Raw genomic sequence first — 20,937 nt, 5'->3', positions numbered from 1 at the left:
AAATGAAGAAATACTATTTTTTAATTGTTGGTAAATATTCTCGGTTTAGCTCATTTTACTTGTCATGTTGTCTTTTGCATTAAATTCTATCTTATTTTAAAATATAAATATTTTAAGTATATTTAGTGAACATAATAACTTGATTTTGTCAATATGGGATACTATGTTCAAAACACGATTAATATAACATTGTAGTTTGTGCTCCGTATTTAAAACTTTATTATATTAGTGTTTGCTACGAATACGCATGGTGTTTAATATGGGGCCCACATTTTTTTAACATTGTTTGTTTTTTAAATATTGGATTCACTTTTTTTTTCAATATTGCTTGATTTTGTTAATATGGGTCCACTTTTTTTTTTAAGTAAGTTTGAATGTGGTGGGTTCCACTTTCTTTTTTTTAATACGGGATGGTGTTTAATATAGGGCCCACAATGTGGGATTCATTTTTTTTAATATATTGCTTGATTTTGTCAATGTGGATACTATGTTCAAAACACGATTAATATAATATTGTAATTTGTGCTCTGTATTTAAAACTTTATTATATTAGTGTTTGCTGCGAATACGCACGGTGTTTAATATGGGGCCCACATTTTTTTTTTTAATATTGCTTGATTTTGTTAATATGGGATTCACTTTTTTTTTCTCGTGAGTTTGGATGTGGTGGGTTCCACTTTTTTTTTTTTAATACTGGATGGTGTTTAATATGGGGGCTCATATTTTTTTTTAATATTAGTTGTTGTTTAATATATATAGGGCCCACAATTTTTTTTTACAATTTTTTTTAATGGGCCTGTTTAATATGGGACCCATTTTTTTTTTTTTTTTTTTTTATATATATTATGTTCAAAACACGATTGATATAACATTGTAATTTGTGCTCCGTATCTAAAACTTTATTATATTAGTGTTTGCTAAGAATACAAAGTCTGCACTTTTTTTTTTTGACATTGTTTATTTTTTTAATATGGGATTCATTTTTTTTTTTTTATATATATATATTGCTTGATTTTGTCAATATGGGATACTATGTTCAAAACACGATTAATATAACATTGTAGTTTGTGCTCCGTATTTAAAACTTTATTATATTAGTGTTTGCTACGAATACGCACGGTATTTAATATGGGGCCCATAATTTTTTTTAACATTGTTTATTTTTTTAATATGGGATTCACTTTTTTTTTTTTTTTAATATTACTCGATTTTGTTAATATGGGGTTCACTTTTTTTTTCCCGTGAGTTTGGATGTGGTGGGTTCCACCTTTGTTTTAATACTGGATGGTGTTTAATATGGGGCCCATAGTTTTTTAAATATTAGTTGTTGTTTAATATATATGGGGCCCACAATTTTTTTTATGGGCCTGTTTAATATGGGGCCCAATTTTTTTATTTTTTTTATATGTACTATGTTCAAAGCACGATTGATATAACATTGTAATTTGTGCTCCGTATCTAAAACTTTATTATATTAGTGTTTGCTAAGAATACAAAGTCTGCACCTTTTTTTTTTTTTTTTATATGTTGCTTGATTTTGTCAATATGAGATACTATGTTCAAAATACAACTAATATAACATTGTAGTTTATGCTCCGTATTTAAAACTTTATTATATTAGTGTTTGCTACGAATACGCATGGTGTTTAATATGGGGCCCACTTTTTTTTTTTAACATTGTTTGTTTTTTAAATATGGGATTCACTTTTTTTTTATAATACTAGTTGATATTTAATATGGGGCCCACATTTTTTTAAAAAATATTAGTTGTTGTTTAATATATATGGGATCCACAATTTATTTATTTTTACAATTTTTTTTTAGAGCATGTTTAATATAGGGCTCAAAAGTTTTTTTTTTTAATGGGGTCCATCAACGGACGACGAAGAGGGACGACCAAACTCCCTCTTCTAAGTAGTAGTAAAGTAATAATACATAAATCATTCCTAAGTAGCTTCTTAGAGGAACAGAAAACTCAACCAGGTAACATATTATGCAGTACAACTTTTTTGTGGCTTAAAGTATAAATGATCTCCAAGCTAACCCGGTGCACAAAACATCTTGCATTAGCAGGATCTGAAGGAAAACATCCTAAGGGTGTGATGTGCAGCCTACCTTTTTTTTTTTTTTAAAAAAGGAGGGATGTAACACGAGGACTTCGGGTCACTCATCCTAGTACTATTCTCATCCAAGCCTACAACTAATGTAATTATCAGTGGTTGCTTTCACTGCTCGAACTGATAACTTATAGGTCACACTAAAATAACTTTATTGTTGCTCCCATGCTCCCCATGGTATAAATGATCTCTACTAAAATAAAAAATCAATATAGATAAGTATAATCGGTTGGTTGCATTTTTAATGTGAAAAAAGGGACCAAACAAAACATTGTCATTTGTTTGTTAAAGACATTTAAATTCTAAAACCAAACTAATTCAAGTCATAAAGCTTTCCTGGAAAGTCTACGAGTTTTAGTAGGAAAAGGAAAAGTTGAAAGACAAAAGTTTTGCCCTATTTAAACTTAGAAAAAGGTTTGCCAAACATTAGTGAAGCATGGCCCCTTGACTACAACGCCTTATTTCTTTTCCTTTTTTTTCTTCTTCATATATAGTGATTGAGAAATTTCGAGTCAATGGCTCACAGTTTGGAACTCGGTGAATCTACTTTTATCACTTAAATATCATATTTTTTGTTTCTAACCCGTGATGTGGACTTGTCTCTGTTGTGCCTCGGGTCGCCACGGTCTCTACAAGGAGATACACATGGAAGTCCTCGAGAGAAGGACAATCAATTCTTGAAGAAATAATCTTTGAAGTATTTTCATGACTTGCCGTCAAGTCTTTAATGCGTTTCAGGTGGGTTTTAAAATTTTGTAACACTCTCGTATTCGAATTAGATTTCGTGAATATCCATCAATGCCGCTCTATGACTCGCCCTGGCGGAACCAACTTGCTTGCGCGCAAAAAAAAGAAGTTTTTTACACTATAGAACAAAACAAAGATGGGAAAGCCTCCCTTTTCCATATTATGTATCTTGATAAACTCTACGACTATGTAGGTTCGTTTAACAAGGTGGAATGTGTTAATAGTTTGTTTTGCTTCCCGAAGATGACAGAACAACCTGTCGTAATTTGCAATTCCAGTACAAGAGAAGTAAGATTTCTTCCCCAAATAGACATGGATCAATATATGTGTCACTATTTTCTTGGTTTTGAACCAGAAGAAAAGATTTATAAAACTTTATTCACGAACCTTAAATTCAGGGAATATAATTCTATATACACAAGAAATTGGGTTTTTCACTTTAGGCAGCATGGACGTCTCGTGGAAGGAGATCGAGAGCATTCCTCAATTTCATTGTTTGAGGTGGGGAGTTTGCATCATTGGAGTTATCTATCTGTAAGAATAATTTCCATCGGAAGAAAAATATAATAGCATTCGATTTGAAAGCGGAAAGTTTCAAAATTATTACTTTGTGGGAAGCTTTACATCACAGTATATCATTATAACCTAATAGAAGTGAAAGGAAAACTAGCGGTCCTTGAAAGTATGATAAATGGAGAATTTAATTTGTGGATTTTAGAAAAGGGACAACATGAACAATGGGAGAGGCATATCATTATTCCCTTTCCCTCAGGTTTATAAGAGGACAATATTCCCCAGTAGGGGTGTACATGGATCGGGTTGGTTTGGATTTTTCAAATACCAAACTAAGTCAATTGCCTCGGGTTTTTAAATTTATAAACCAAACAAAACCAATAAAATTCAGGTTTTTCAACTTCGGGTTATTCGGTTTCTTCGGATTTTTAGGGGTTTTTTCCTTCATACAAAACATATGACTTTTCCTTCAAATATTTCTTTAGTCCTAGTAAAATACAACTATATAACTAAGGTGTTTCTTAAGCAAATAACACAAAATGTGAGATGGGTAATGACATCGTATAAAAATATTCAACAAAAAAGATAATAGAATCGGTTAAAATAAGTATTGCTAATTAATAAGCCATAAACAAAATGCCTTTAATCTAAATACTAAGTTATGCTAAAATAAGTATGGCTAATAAGTATTAATTACACGACAAAGAAAAAAATTAAGCTATGTATTTTTATGCTCTAAACCAATTATGCAAAACTAAAGAATAGATATCCAACATTACTGTCATTCCTAGTGTTAGAATTGAATTTCTTTTGTTAGCATTAGTGTTAAGTTGGTTTTGATTTGGACTTTATTTGAATTACTAACATGCATGGGATATAAATTTATTGGCTTTCGAAATTCTAAGTTCAGGCTTAAAATAATACGATAAAAGACAAAAAACAATTAAAAAATTTAAAAAATATTTATAAATTACATTACAAATAAATCTTTTTATTTATAAATTATTATTTTTATTGAATACACGTAACGTTGGGTCGGTTTGGTTTGGTTTGACTTTTTTTTTTAGCTAAAACCAAACCAAACCAATTATAGTCAGTTTTTTTTCAACACCAAACCAAGTCAAACCAAACCACTAGTCGATTTTTTTTCTCGATTTGACTCGATTTATCGATTTGGTGCAGTTTGTCGGTTTGCTTTGTACACCTCTATTCCCGGTATGCATTTTTGTCTTGCGAAGTACGATGGGAAAATTATATTCATTGCTAAGGTGAAGCGCAATAAATTCTCGTACTTCTGCTATGATATTACGAGAAAAAGCTGGAGAGAATATAAAGTCGAGGGGTCTCGTCGAGAGTATTCAATTGAAGGCATTTATAGATAAGTAGAAAGCCTCTTCCCATTGAAAAAAAATAAAAATTGGCAACACTACTCAAGTTTAAAATGTTGAATGCAAGACATTTGGTGTTCTGCTCCTTTTTATTTTTCTTTTCTTGCTTGTTTTTCTTTTTTATATAGTAATTAGTATATAGAGTTCGTTTCCTTACAATTACCTCGATATATTGTATTTGTTGACTTGAGATTATAAGCAGAGAGTAATTGTGCTAGCATTGCACTCTCTTTGATAGTTACAGTCTGACGTGCTTGTCAAATATTGGTTTTTCAATTTTGTAATAATTCTGCGTACTCATATTATTCGTCATACAACTCATTTTTTATTCCCCTATCAAATACGAGCGGGAAGGTATTTTATATATATATATATATATATATATATATATATATATATATATATATATATATTATGTTCAAAACACGGTTAATATAACAGTATAATTTGTGCTCCATATCTAAAACTTTATTATATTCGTGTTTTCTACGAATACAAAGTCACCAAAGATTTATTAATACTTTTTAAAAGAGAAGACTTGTTTAAAAAAAAACTATTTTCCTCTCTTTGACATAAAACAATAGCAATATTTAAGCATCAGTCGATACTTTCAATTTTAATTCGATTAATTTAAAGGTGTAAAATACTTATTATTTTTTATCAAATTTTGATTTGGATAGTTCTAATTCAAATTATTAAATTAATTTTACATGTTTAAACCGAAACGAAGTAAAAATTAATTTTCTATTTAAACGAAGAAATACTATTTTTTAATTTTTGATAAATATTCTCGGTTTAGCTCATTTTACTTGTCATGTTGTCTTTTGCATGATTTTTTTAAGGAAACGTGAATTAGAATTATAATTTGACTAATTTACTTTATTCATTATTTGATCTCCATTTGATATTAATCTCTTTTTACATTTATTAGAGTAAGAATAAAAATAAAAAAGTAATTAAATTCCATCTTATTTTAAAATATAAATATTTTAAGTATATTTTTTTAGTAAATATAACAAATAAATGACATGGTGGAATAGCAAATATAACAATTAAATATCTAGATTAAATCTCAGGCTAATATAAGAAAAGAAAGGAAATTGTATGTATTTGCCTACTTAACCTTTTGAAGAAAAGCAACAATATGGGGTCCATTTTTTTGCTGTGCAGTAATTTCATTTGCTCCCACTAACGTGTTAATACGCATGTGGCAATGAATCCACTATTATTGACTTGATGGGGATACTTTGGGAATTACATGAATATTATTTGATTTTTTAATATATGGGGTGCACTTTTTTTTTTGACATTGCTTGTTTTTTTAATATGGGGTCCACTTTTTTTTAATGAGTTTGGAGATGGTGGGGTCCACCTTTTTTATTTTTATTTTTAAATATTGCTTGGCGTTTTTAGTATGGGGTCCACCTTTTTTTTTTTTTAAAAGAGTGACTGACGACAAACCATGGGTAAACCGATGCTTCTATATAGTAGAAAAATAGAAATATAATAAAGTATTTCTATCTACTTTTTAGAAGAGTTGGTAATATAAAGTATAAAATATCATTTTTTTGCCCTTAAATAAAAAAAGTGGGTGGGACCACAAAGGATTTTTTTGCCCTTAAATAAAGAAGGGGGGCCAAAGGACGGACGACGATCTTGCTTATAAACCGGCTCTTCTATGTAGTAGTAAAGTAATATATATTATGTTCAAAACATGATTAATATAACATTGTAGTTTGTGCTCCGTATCCAAAACTTTATTATATTAGTGTTTGTTATGAATACAAAGTTGGCAAAAATTTATTAATACTTTTTAAAAGAGAAGATTTATTTAAAAGGAAACTATTTTCCTCTCTTTGAGATAAAACAATAACAATATTTAAGCATCAGTTGATACTTTGAATTTTAATTCGATTAATTTAAAGGTGTAAAATATTATATTGTTAATGTATGTAGATTGGGCCTAACCAATACCTATTATTTTTTACCAAATTTTGATTTGGATAATTCTAATTCAAATTATTATATTAATTTTACATGTTTAAAATGAAACAAAGTAGAAATTTGATTTTCTATTTAAATGAAGAATTACTATTTTTTTATTTTTGGTAAATATTTTTGGTTTAACTCATTTTACTTGTCATGTTGTCTTTTGCACGGTTTTTTAAGGAAACGTCAATTAGAATTATAATTTCACTAATTTACCTTATTAATTATTTGATCTCCATTTAATATTATTTTTTATTTTATGACATTAATCTCTTTTCATATTTATTAGAGTTAGGGAAAAAATGAAAAAGTAATTAAATTCTATCTTATTTTAAAATATAAGTATTTTAAGTATATTTATTTTAGTAAACATAACAAATAAATAACATGACGGAATAGCAAATACAACAGTTCAATATCTAGATTACATCTCAGGCTAATATAAAAAAATAAAGAAAATTGTATGGTTTGGCTACTTAAACTTTTGAAGAAAAGCAATAATATGGGGTCCATGTTTTTTGTTGTACAATAATTTCATTTGCTCCACTAATGAGTTGATGCGCATGTGACAATAAATCCATCATTATTGATTTAATGAGATACTTTGGCAAATTACATGAATATTATTTGATTTTTTAATATGGGATGCACTTTTTTTTTTTACATTGTTTGTTTTTTTAATATGAGATTCACTTTTTATTTTTTATTTTTTATTTTTTTATATTGTTTGATTTTGTTAATATGGGTCCACTTTTTTTTTCCGTGAGTTTGGAGATAGTGTGTTTCACTTTTTTTTTTTAATAATATTGATTGGTATTTAGTATGAAACCCCCCACTTTTTTTTTTTATATATTTTGTCAAACACGTTTCAAACTTTCAACCCACCTATATTCAATCCGACCCGCCCATTTACCGGTACTATATAGAAGTGCATTCTCAGGTTTGAAAGTTCTAGTTCTCCTTTTGAGGAAATCATCTTTGGTTCTAATTCCATTTAACAGTGTCCACAAGCCTTTAGATACCACTTTTGTGGTTAGGAGTGCTCACGGTACGATCTGGTTTTGCAACTAAATATTTAATCTGCCTTTTCCTTTCAAAATTATTATATCAGTCATCGACTGAAATTTGGGATAACTTAAAGAACAATAAGTAATATATCGTGCGAATTTCTCTTCTTTTGGGTGGTCTTTAAATTTTGCCCCTCATATTTGAAATCTTTAAATTTTGCCTTTCGCCTAAAACCTATGGATTTCAGGTTTGAACGCCCACTCAGTCAAAAATTTATAAAAAATTCGCAAGACAGAGTTTAAATTTCGCTATGCTCCCACCGGCATACACTTGGTAAGGAATTACCAAAGTTATGCCGGACCCGACATATTTATGCCTTATGGGCAGACTTGGCATAAGTATGCCGGGTCCGGCATAACTTTGGTAATTCCTTCACAAGTTTATGCCGGGTCCGGCATACTTACGGGCAAACTTTTAATGGGCAAACTTTTAGTTAAGCCTTAACTAAAAGTCTTTTTCTAGTTATGCCTTATGGAGTAGACTTTTAGTTAAGGCATAACTAAAAGTATGCCCAATAAGGCATAATTTTTCCTTAAGACATAGACTTTGTCTTATAAGAAATTTTTTTAGTTATACCTTAAAGAAAAGTTCCGCCTTATGGGGCATGCTTTAGTTATGCCTTATGGGGCAACTTTGTCTTATAAGAAATTTTTTTAGTTATACCTTAAAGAAAAGTTCCGCCTTATGGGGCATACTTTTAGTTGTTCCTTAACTAAAAGTTTGCTCCATAAGGTAAAACTAGAAAAAGACTTTTAGTTAAGGCTTAACTAAAAATTTGCCCATAAGTATGCCGGATCCGGCATAAAATTGTTAAGGATTTACTAAAGTTATGCCGGACCCGGCATACTTATGCCAAGTCTGCCCATAAGGCATGAGTATGCCGGGTCCGACATAACTTTGGTAATTTCTTAACAAGTGTATGCCGAGTCCGGCATACACGCGACCCAAACCTTGCCATGCAATTTTTTTTTTAATTTATGCTTGAGCGGGGATTCGAACCCAGAACCTCATGATTTCTGCGTGAACGCTCAGGGTTGCAACGCGAAGGGCAAAAATTAAAGACCAGCAATATGAGGGGCATAATTTAAAGAGTACAAATATGAGGGATAAAATTTAAAGACCACCCCAAAAGAAGGGCAATTCGCGCAAAAAAATGTATCGTATCAAAGTATAATTGAACTTGATTTTTTTGATCACATCATTCTTAGAGTTAGTAAAATAAATCTATTATTATTAATGTAAAGAAATAAACTTTTAAATTGTTATGTAAGAAAAATACATGACATATGTTCAGAAATAATAACTCATACCTAATGCGTAAGGAACCAAAAGAAAAAAATGCTATATGTTTGACTTCGGCTTCACTAATGGTATTGATTTTGCTGGAACTCATATTATAACTAGCATTTACTGCTGCAGAATAAATCAATTTCAAAATGGAAAAATATGCTCGATAAGGCGCGAGTTCTAGTATCATAAGCGTTTCCTCATTGGAATGTTCGCGAATTTAATCAATTATTCTTCGTGCTTTGTCAGCAGACATAGATATATGTTCACCTGAAATAGATATATGTTCACCTGAAGCATATGCTTATATTTTTCTTCTTCTTGTCATTGTTTTTCATTTGTTGAAATAGTAGGTGTTCACACTACTTCGTTTCTTATGTTGCTATTATATGTGTCTCACAAATTCAACTCCCCCTCTTCTCAGAGGCGAAGCCAAGATTTGAAGTTTGTGAGTTCGGAATTGTAAGTTGTTTAAGTTACTGGGTTCTAAAGTAACAATCAATAAATATTCAATGAATTTTTCAAGACAAATACAGGGTTTGAATTAAAGTTACTGGGTTCGGCCGAACCCGTAAATGGTATGGTGGCTCCGCCCCTGCCTCTCGTTCTTCCAAAAAAGGATTTAAAAGAACAAGGGTAAAATTGCCCTATTTTGAATAATTCAAGGGTTTCGGAGCAATTGTTAGCAGGGAGGGTTATTTTTGAGCTATTTAACTGATTGGAGGGTATTTTGAAGCCAAAAATATAACGGAGAGTAAATTTAACATATTTCGAATAGTTTAGCAGTAATTATGGCTTTTTCCCAAAATAAAAGGACATACCTTGTAGTTAAAGAATATAAGATAGCGCCTAGCGGCATTAGCATTCGGAGCGGTGCCAAATGGGTTGCTACAACTTATATCGTTCCATTTCCCTGAGGCTCCCTCACTTTATTTCTTATACCCAAATTATCCCTACCATTCTGAGTGTTAAATCCCCATTTTACCCTTCCCGACGGCAGAAATTACGTTCATTTGCCATTTTAGCCGGAAATAATAGCTTCACGTGGAATGACGTTCTTCAAGTATCTGAATCTCCTCCAAATGACGATTCTACCCTCACAGATTTTTTCGATAAAATCAAGCTTTGTAATCGCAATTCGGTATTAACTTAAACAATAATTAGCCTTTTGCTTTATGGAAATTAAATAATAACAAGTTTGAAAATCGGTGTGCAGGAGAAGCAATGTGAGTTCATGCCTTTTGTGATTGACCAACAAATAATTGGCTATGTTCACCATCGGTACTTTGTTCTCTCTCTCTCTCTCTTATATTTTAGCTAATACGCTCTATTTGGCTGGTTGTTACGTATTGTTTCGTAATGTATTGTATTACTTCTTCTGTCTCAATTTATGCGACATATTTTTCTTTTTAGTCTGTCTTGAAAAGAAATAATATCTTTATTTGATGATTTTAAGCCACACCTTTATCTAAGTTTTGTCTTGGATCACAAATTTTAAAAGTTTCTTTTCTTTCTTAAACTTCATGCCTAGTCAAATGGTGCCACGTAACTTGAGACAAAAGGAGTATATTGTATTGTGTTGTATTTTATCGCACTGTATTGCTTTGATGCATATATGTCATATGTGGATAGATTGTACTTCCTCCGTTTCAATTTGTTTGTCTTACTTTCCCTTTTTTGTTTGTCTAAAAAAGAATACCTTTTTTCTTTTTTAGCCACAAGATTAAAGGGCATTTTGGTACATTCTACATATCTGTAATTTAAGATCATAAGATTCAAAAGTCGTACTGTCACGGGCCGCCTCCTTCATAGTGTCAGCGGTACACTAATGGCCCGTGCGGCGCCCGTAGTCCAGGCGGACTACGAGCCAGCCTAATGATAGTCTCAGGACTCATGGCACGACCTGGTGTCCATGGCTTTGGAGGCTTAGCTTCAGCGGTGCCGCTGGGTCGATGTCAAGGCCTTGGACACCAGGTCGTGTCATGAGTCCTGGGACTATCATTAGGCTGGCTCGTAATCTGCCTGGACTACGGGCGCCGCACGAGCCATTAGTGTACCACTGACACTATGAAGGAGGCGGCCCGTGACAGTTGGTATCAATCTTTATTTTCTTAAACTTCGTGTCAGGTCAAAACCAGACAAACAAATTGAAACGGAGGGAGTGTCATTTTTCCTCGTTACATAATGTCACACACCAACAATTTGAAGGATAGACCTATGAGAAAAGTAGGTATGAGGTAGAGCTATTATAAAAAGGTGGGGTAAAAAATAAAATAAGATTATTAGATAATAAGTAAAGACAAAATGAGACGAAGAAATAACGTAACAACGTGATCATAACAAATCGGTCGTTATACAAAATGGGACTTTTCGTCTTTACATAACGGTGGATTTAACGATATGATACAATAATTTTAAAGTAATAATCAAAACAAACATTGTTGTTATGCTAACAGCACATTACAAAACAATAGGTAACAACCATCCAAACAAGCTGTTACCACTATGTCAAGTTCATGTAAACAACATTGCCCATTCAAGAGCGACTTTGGTTTATCTTTGTTTTTGAAGTAGAATAAAATAATTAATGACTGCCGTCGCCCGGACTTGGTTTATCTTGTTATCGGGATTAAAATCAGATAGCTATTCTTAGTGATTTAAATTTTGTTGTTGTTTGATGAGATGGTAGTATGGATGTGTGGGCACACTAGGAGAGATAGGATTAAGAATAAAGATATCCGGGATAAGGTGAGAGTGACCTTGGTGGAGGACAAGATACGGGAAGTGAGGCTGAGATGATTTGGGCATGTAAAGAAGAGAGACACTGATGCCCTCGTGCGGAGGTGTTAGAGGTGGGCTATAGACGGTTTCAGGAGAGGTAGAGGTAGGCCGAAGAAGTATTGGGGAGAGGTGATTAGGCAGGACATGGCGCAATTCCAGCTTACCGAGGACATGACCTTAGATAGGAGGTTATGGAGGACGCAAATTAGGGTAGAAGGCTAGTAGGTAGTCCTGCTTACCCTTTTGTACTAGTAGTCACAGTTTTGCTCCGTAGTTTCTTGCCCTTTGTTTTATGCTACTATCCGTTGTTTCTTGTACTTCGATTATTTTATTTATCTGTGGTAGCTACTGCTCCTTTTTTTTTTTCCAGACTGTTTTATCATTGTTTTTCGCTTTCGTTATTTCAGTTCCATACTACTTTGAATTGTTTGTCCTTACCTGACCCTTTTCCATGTTTTCTCTTGAGCCGAGGGTCTTTTGGAAACGGCCTCCCTACCTGCCGAGGTAGGGGTAAGGTCTGCGTACACTTTACCCTCCCCAGATCCCACATTGTGGGATTTCACTGGGTATGTTGTTGTTGTTGTTTGATGAGAAGGTAAATATATTTGTAATTTAGGTTTGCTGATTTTCTGAAGCCATATCACAATGTATTCATTTTCCCACAAGATAATACCTACGATAGCAATTTCGGATGTCATTGCACTTTGCATCCAAACGTGAGGACACCCACGGATCGAACTAAAGCTGTAGCCAATGTCATTAAGTCTTTGGGCGAACTCATCCCGGGCATAAGAAATGAGGTACTTTGATAACTTTTGTCTATTAATTTTCTAAAATCTTTTAGCTATATATAAGTCTTAAGAGTAAAGATTGCTTCCTCCATGATTACATTTTTGTCACTGATAGTTATATCCAGTTGCTTCAGCTTTCGGGGAACCAATATTTTTCTCATTGGAACGAGCTGCTGCGCCATACTTTGGGATAAAGGTGTGTGCGCTATTCAGTTTTCCACTTAAACTAATTACATCATCTCTTAATAATGTGGCTATAAATATCGTTAAATGTTACTAAATAGTTTTTAGTCTTTGTTTTGATATGACCATTTCTATGAATGTCATTATAGGCTTGTTTTTTCAGCTTATATATGATGGATATTCATACCAACTACGTAGTGGCAGCCTTTTTCTTTTCTAATGAGGTCCCCACCCCATTAACAATTTTTACCATGTGACTCATGGCTATCTCTCTATCAGATGTTTATGGTGGTAAATGAGGGACTGGCAGTTTTCATTTTTATATTGTCGGGATAAGGTCATTAATCAACTATCAGTTTGAATTTTCCAATTCTTGAAAGCCTTTGAACCTCCTGAGTTGTTGTCTATGATGGTTATTACACTTACCAAAACATTTTTCCGTCATTTGATCGACCCACTTCTTATAAGCCCTAGCATTTCTTACTAGAGGCCATCCAAACATTTCTTTCTAGAAGCCATCCGCTAGCAGGTTGGGCATATTGATTTTCTCACTCATGCCTTATATTTCAATTTTGACGACTCTGCAGGCTTATGGAGTTCATATGAATGGCTATCTTGAGAAAGATGAGCAGAAATTTCTATGGCTAGGGAAGAGAAGTGAACAAAAATCCACCTATCCTGGAATGCTGGATCATTTAGTCGCGGGGGGATTGGTATGTGACACCCTTCCAAGTTTAATGGTTTTATCATAGATTATCATTATATATGTACCTGTAGCCTTACTGATATACTCAGATTTAGTTGGACCTAAACATGCTTCGGTTGAAAATTCTTTTGCCACTTCATAAACAGTATTTTGTTCATTCCTTATCAAGAAACCCACCAACAATTCTCATCAGCTGTTTTTTTGTGGAGCAGTTCTTTGGTGCGGAACATACAGTAGTCAATATTGTGTAAACATGATTATTTCTTGGTTGATTAATGCGGTTATGGCTGCAGCCACATGGTATTTCTTGTGGAGAAAATCTTATTAAGGAATGTGAAGAGGAGGCAGGGATACCAAGATCTATTTCCCATAAGTAAGATCAATTCTCCAATTTGCAATAATAACCATCAATCTTAGGCACTCTGCTACCTGTTGATGTTTTATATGCTATAAATGTTTCTTTATATTATGCTTGTGAATTTTCTTATGATCGATCAGAGCTGTGCCCGTTGGAGCTGTGTCTTACATTGACCTAGAAGGATATAGGATGAAGAGAGACATCCTCTTTTGTTATGATCTTAAACTTCCTGATGGCTTCATTCCTCATAATGAGGGTAAGCCCACTGAATTTTAAATTCGTATGCAAGCACTAAATCAATGCTGCTTTCTACTTATTTCAGATGCTCACAGACTTCTACTCAATCTCTGCTCTTGTCTGTTTTGTGACAGATGGGGAGGTAGAAAGCTTTCGACTGATCCCAGTCACACAAGTAGCAAATATCATCCGAAAAACGCCATTCTTTAAAGCAAACTGCAATCTTGTCATTATTGATTTCCTTTTCAGGCATGGGTAGGAATATCTTACCATTTACTTTAATATTTCCATCCAACTTCTGAGCCTGCCGTTCATTCTTTTTAATTTCTATCCTGTCACATTAAACACCAATTCAGTTATGAAGTTCAAAGAACGTTCTTTTTGTGGAAGCGCATAAAGTTGGTTTATCTTGCAGAATTAACTTTTATCTTGCAGAATTTGGCTGAACCACCAAGCCTTATGATGTACTCTATAGTTACTTGCTAAGTGCAAGGTTTAGGGTTTAAATCCCTCATGACTATCTTGTGGTTATTGACTGAAATCTCCGAAGAAATTCAAACAATTGGCATTCAGTCTTTAATTTTGAACCAACTCTTTCCCCGTTTGCCTTCAAAAATCAAAATCTGGTATTCTGATAGATTTTAACTGCATCCGAAGGTAGCTTGAAATATCTGTAGTCTCATCAGTATATGCAGCCTCCAAATTAATTTACCTATTATGATTCCTTCTTGTTGTTCTCCCTCTATATGCATAATTTTGTGATCCACTCTAATCCCCACATTTTCCACTTGAAATAATACCAGGAACATCAGACCGGAAGAGTTTGGGTACCTGAGGCTACTGCAGAGTTTGAGAAGTGGGTATTGCTCCTAACTATAACCAGCTTTAGGGGGTTCATTCCTTGTTTTGCCACTTTGCGGATGAGCAGATTTACTTTTGTCTTTGTATCGAGAACCATGAAAAGGAGGAAAAAAAGGCATATCAATGTCCAGTGTTGTGCCAAATTCAGTAATACACTGACGGCCAAGCTCTTTAATTGATCTAGATCATCCATTCTTGATTCTTGAATATGTTAAAAGTATATACCCTTTTGGTCCTTCTCTACTTGCAGCCTTGTTCTGGATTGAAATAGTGTTTAGGCATGTACTAATCTTGGAGATGTGAGAAATAAATTACGGACAAAGTGTGTATGGGAATGGTGAGTTGGTGACTTTTACAGTGAGTACTTTATATTTGTCCCATACTTTTCGGTACGGTATTCAGGATTTCAATATTTTCTTATAAATACCAGATATCACACTGAACAACAAGAAGTTTTATAATGCATACCGATTACTGCATGATATTCGTCTGATCTTGCTAGGTAAATTCTTTACATTAGCATAATGGTACTACAACAATCCTAAGTAACTTCTTCGAAGACCAGAAAACTTTATAGTGCAACTTTTATGGCTAAAAGTCGAGGCGTTCATAGTTCGATTTGGGTCGGTTATTGATTAAAACCATAACTGAACTAGTTTAGTCGGTTTTTAAATGTCTAAAACCATAATTAAATCAAATAAAATAATAAACATCGGTTTGGTTATTGTCAGTTTGGTTCGATTTTTCGGTTTATAATTAGTAGCCATGAGACTTATCAGTAAAACACTAAAAAGTTGAAAAAGACGTCTTTTTTTTTTTGTTTTTTATAGTTTAAGGTGGAACATACATCAAAGAAATATTTTCACTATTAGTGATAGTGTAGTACTCAAGTTACCCAAAGTTGCTAAACTATTACATATAGAGCTAAAAACTAACTTAGTAGTGGCTGCACCATTTTTGTCATCTTAATGCACATACCTGGAAATAAAGTAGTGCATAGGAGCTTTTGATTGTTGTTACAAACATACATATTAATTAAACATAAACAATACCTAAAATTAAAATGAAAATATATGAAATCAAAAAACTTCGTGTAATGATCCCACACTTTGGGGCAGTACTTGCATTTTGCCCTAAATTCTTTCATTTTATTAAAAAAAACTTTGTGTAACATCCCAAACTTCAAATGTTTTTCTATCATTATCCCCAAGGCTAGAGTCTTGACTACAAAGAGTTGTTCTTTTATGCTTTTTAGGAGGATTACCCATGAAAGAAGTATTAGGGCATTACCAGGTGCTTGAGTTGCAGTAAATGCTGATGTTATTGAAGTATCTTTTATAGGAACCTTCAAATCTACAACCTCTGTCCTTTTCATATGAAAAACATTAGAAGTTTAGGACCCATTCAAACAAGAAAAAAGAAAGGTATAAATTCGAAAGAAAAAAAAAACAACCTAAAATTAAATGACTGACAAAGAAAGGCTAAAAATTTAAGTTAAAGACATTAGACTCTAACGTGAGCTTTTGTTAGTGGGTTTATACTTAACGCTTAAAGAGTTAAAAGACTTAAAGACATTGGTTTGAACATATTTTTAAAAACCAGGGTCCTTAAACAATTATGTAAAATAAGTAGACCAAAAATCAAATTAATGATTAAAAGGTATAAAATATTTATAATTATTATGAAAAACTAATATTATACATATAAATAATTATAAAATTTATGTATATAATTTATCGGTTTGGTTCGGTTATTTATTCGGTTATTTTAACCAAATATTATCGGTTTTTAAAATTTAAAACCAAATCAAATCAGATGTCATTTTTTTAATTCGATTTGGTAAAATTTTCGATTTGATTTTGGTTTTAACCAAAACCGTGAACAGGCCTAGCTAAAAGTATATAAAGTATAAGAGATCTCATTAAAATTAAAAGAATTATTGTCCTAAAAAATTTATAAATTAATAAATAAATAAATATGTGTAATCGGTTTGTTTGAATTTTGAAAAACATTTGAAGCAAACGATACCTTTTCATTTTTTGTCAAAGGTATTTAAATTCTAAAACGAAACCAATTCAAACTCAAAAAGCTTCGCTGGAAAGTGTCCGAGTTTATTAGGAAAAGGAAAAGTTGAAAGGTAAAATTTTTGCCCTATTTAGAGCCTGTTTCGATGGGCTTATGCCTATAAGCTGTTATAAGCTAAAAAAAAATAAGTTTGGGTAGTCTAACTTATTTTTTTTGGCTTATAAGCTGTTTTCAGCTTATAAGCTGCTTTAGATAAGCTAAGTCAAATGGGACCAATTATTTTTTTGAGCTTATTTTAAGCACAAAATGACTTTAAGCTGACTAGCCAAACACTCAAAAAGGCTGAAAACAGCTTATAAGCAACTTATAAGTCAATCCAAACGGGCTCTTAAACTTGGGAAAAAAGCTTGCCAAACATTACTAAAGGGTCTTCTTTTCCCCTTTTTTATATAGTCGAGAAATTCCAAGAATATCATAATTTTGCGGCAGATATATGAAGTTTTTGAGGAAAGTACCATTAATTCCTCAAGAGATAATCTTTGGAGTCCACTTAATGTGGATGGTGTTGCTGTTAATATAGCTTCCACCATTATTCGTCACAGTAACAACCTGTTCTATTCCAGACGAGCACAAAAAGAAGTAATCGTTGAATTAACGAAGGCAAAAAAAAAAAAAAAGAAGGGAAATGGACCAAAAATATCCTTCTACTTTGTTTTAATGGCTAAAAATATCCTCTGTTACAATTTTGGATCATTATGCCCCTGCCGCTATGAAAGTTAACAAATACACCCTTCATTTGACAGAAATCACCAAATTGATTCAAATAATCTGATTTCATAAAACATAACTCACTCCCATATTTTATCCACCCCGACCCGCCTCCTAAAATAACCCAAGTCTTCCCCCTCTCTCATATGTTCGCCTCCAGCAACTTGACTCTCGAGTCCACCGCTCCAGTGAACTCCAACTCCAACCAACCACCCCTCTCATTCTCTTTCCCACCACATCTCCACTACCCGTTATATCCGCTACAAAGCAAAATAAAAACACCATTGACCTTAGTCAGATAGTGATGGGAAATCAATGGTGTTTTTGTTTTGCTTTAATTTGTAGTAGTGACACGGGTAACGGAGATGTGGTGGCAGCCGTTGGTGGTGGAAAAGGGAATGACAAAAGGGATTGGTTGGACACAGAGTTCGTCGTAGTCGTGGGCTTGAGAGACAAGTTGCTGGAGGAGAAAATATGAGAGATGAAGAAGACTTGGGTTATTTTAGGAGGCGGGTAAAATATGAGAGCGGGTTATTTTGTATGAAATAAGGTTATTTGAATCAATTTGGGGATTTCCGTCAAATGAAGGGTATATTTGTTAACTTTCATAACTGCAGGGGCAAAAATGACCCAAAATTGTAATAGAAGATATTTTAAGCCATTAAAACAAAGTAGAGAGATATTTTTGACCCTTTTCCCAAAAAATAAATCATGTGTGAGAAGGTGCAAATATATACTTGAACTTTGCGAAAAGGTGCAAATATACCCTTACCGGCTTTTATATTAATTAAAATAATTCCGTCAGCGAAAAGGATATATATTTGCAAAATTTGTGTAACGGGAGGGATATATATGCACCATTTTTTTTAACAAAGTGTGTATCTACTCTAAATCATAAAGTTGAGGGATATATTTGCACCGTTTGCCTAATTTTTTTCTAGTTCATGAATGAAATAGAAGAGGTTTAATTTTATAGTGTCATTTTTCTTTCATTAAAATTCTAAGGGTGCATAAAATATTACTTAACTTAATGACTAAAATATAAAATCACCTGTAAGTATCTTCTTAGAAGAGCTGAAAACTCAACCAAGAGAACATTAATATGTTTATACAATTTTTTTCCAACCAAGCGAACATTAATATGGTTATACAATTTTTTTGTGGCAAAACGTACATAACGTATAAATGATCTCTATTAAAATAAAACAAAAATTATAAACTACTAATATATAAATATGTATAATCGGTTGGTTGGATTTTTAAGAAAAAAATTGAACCAAACAAATTATTGTACGAGTTTTAGTAGGAAAAGGAAAAGTCAAAAGGCAAACAAATTGCTCTATTTAAACTGGAAAAAGGGTTTGCCAAACATTAGTAAAGCTTTATATGAATATGAAGTCATCCAGAAAAGTAACATCAATTCCCCAAGAAATAATCTTTGAAATATTTTCATTGCTTCCCGTCAAGTCTTTAATGCGTTTTAGGTGCATTTCAAAAGTGTACAACTCTCTTGTGTCCGAGACAGATTTCGTGTCTATTCATCAATCCCGCTCTATGACTCGTACTGGGGGAATCAAATTGCTTGTGTGCGAAAGAGAAGGGTTTTACAGTATGGAACAAAACGAAGATGGTGAAGCCTCCCTTCTTCATATGGAGTATCTTGATGTACTCGACGGCTATATTGGTTCGAGAAACCTTTTCGAGTGTGTTAATGGTCTATTTTGCTTCTCGACGTGGCACCAACCTGCTATAATTATCAATCCCAGTACAAGAGAAATAAGATTTCTTCCTATAATAGGTGTGAATCGCTATTGTTACTGTTCATTAGGTTATGAACCAGAAGAAAAGATTTATAAAGTTCTTTTTACGAGATTAGAAATTTCAAAGTCGTATGCAAGAAACTGGGTTTTCACTTTAGGCATAGACAAATCATGGAGGGAGATCGAAAGCATTCCCCGGTTTGATCGATTGAAGGAGGGAGTTTGCATTAATGGAGTTATCTATATGTTTGATGGTTTTTGTTGGGAAAAAAGAATAGTTGCTTTCGATGTGAAAGCAGAAAGTTTCAGAACTATTACATTTCCTTGTGCTTTACATCATGCAGTGGATTCTTGTCACCTAATAGAAGTGAAAGGAAAATTAGCCATCCTTCAAAATGTGACGGATGGAAAATTTAATTTGTGGATTTTAGGAAACGGTCAACTTCAAATATGGGAGAGGGATAGCATTACTAGCTCAACAGGGTTTCGTAGTACGAATTTTTGTTCCCAAACATATGATGGGGAGATTATATTCATTGACGATAACTTCACTTACTTCTCTTATGATATCACAAGAAAAAATTGGAGAAAATGCGAATTCCAAGGATCTCAAAGAGAATATTCGATTAAAGGCATTTATAGATGTGTAGAAAGCCTCTACCCATTGGAAAAATGTTTAGTGAATGCAAGCTAATAGGTGTGGTGCTCTTTTTTATTATTCTTTTCTTGTTTTTTTTAGTATATAGAGAAGTGCATTTTCAGGTTTGAAAGTTCTAGTTCTCCTTCTGAAGCAAACATCTTCGATTCTAATTCCATTTTATAGAAAACAGTGTTGCTTATGTAGAACTAGAAAGTCCAAAAAGCCTTTCGATACCATTATCGTAGTTTACATTCAGCAGCTACAGAGATATGGAATATAGCGATCGCCGATAACATACTCACTATGCAGACAGGACATTCATAATATTCATCTGATCTGGAAAACACTGAACCTGAAAGTTTTTCATTGTTCTGTAAATTAACTATAATGGCAAAGTACCTCTACCCAACAAAATGCTCAGAATTGTCAATCCAGTAATATCGAATTGGTAAATGTCACAGAAACCACACGAAAAGTAAGATATATAGCTGTAAAGCCTGAGACATAATATCATTCCTAAACTAATAAAGAAACTGCATGGATATATATATGTTTCATTCGGGGCAAATTATTCCCTTGAAAACTCCATTCACATTTCCTACATGCCTCAGTGGTCAACTTGATAAGAATCAAGAACTAAAACTGATATGCTAAAAAGGAAATCTAGTTGTATTTAAATGATCACATTATTTTTCGAAGGACAGAAAAAACACACAAA

The 20,937-nt window shown here is 32.9% G+C and overlaps 2 protein-coding genes across 2 annotated transcripts; both read left to right on the top strand.

Annotated features, from left to right (window-relative positions):
* Positions 1 to 9,889: 9,889 nt before the first annotated feature.
* Positions 9,890 to 15,377, top strand: LOC132607286 (nudix hydrolase 20, chloroplastic-like). Its single transcript, XM_060321192.1, has 9 exons — positions 9,890 to 10,250; positions 10,326 to 10,390; positions 12,507 to 12,690; positions 12,797 to 12,877; positions 13,452 to 13,577; positions 13,864 to 13,943; positions 14,069 to 14,184; positions 14,300 to 14,420; positions 14,969 to 15,377. Exons 1-9 carry the CDS (start codon positions 9,990 to 9,992, stop codon positions 15,036 to 15,038), a joined length of 1,104 nt encoding a protein of 367 aa, XP_060177175.1. The 5' UTR covers positions 9,890 to 9,989; the 3' UTR covers positions 15,039 to 15,377.
* Positions 15,378 to 19,430: 4,053 nt separating this feature from the next.
* On the top strand, positions 19,431 to 20,273 carry LOC132608325 (F-box protein At5g62510-like). Its single transcript, XM_060322361.1, has one exon. It carries the CDS (start codon positions 19,431 to 19,433, stop codon positions 20,271 to 20,273), a length of 843 nt encoding a protein of 280 aa, XP_060178344.1.
* Positions 20,274 to 20,937: the final 664 nt, after the last annotated feature.

Source organism: Lycium barbarum, chromosome 8 (assembly GCF_019175385.1).
Source record: "Lycium barbarum isolate Lr01 chromosome 8, ASM1917538v2, whole genome shotgun sequence".
Lineage (NCBI taxonomy): Eukaryota > Viridiplantae > Streptophyta > Magnoliopsida > Solanales > Solanaceae > Lycium > Lycium barbarum.
This window is presented reverse-complemented; position numbering and strand designations above follow the sequence as displayed.

Coding starts and splice junctions, on each gene's coding strand:
- LOC132607286 (XM_060321192.1), top strand. CDS start 9,990: ATGGGTTGCTACAACTTATATCGTTCCATTTCCCTGAGGCTCCCTCAC. Junction 12,691..12,796: donor TCCCGGGCATAAGAAATGAG/GTACTTTGATAA, acceptor TGTCACTGATAG/TTATATCCAGTTGCTTCAGC. Junction 14,421..14,968: donor GATTTCCTTTTCAGGCATGG/GTAGGAATATCT, acceptor AAATAATACCAG/GAACATCAGACCGGAAGAGT.
- LOC132608325 (XM_060322361.1), top strand. CDS start 19,431: ATGGAACAAAACGAAGATGGTGAAGCCTCCCTTCTTCATATGGAGTAT.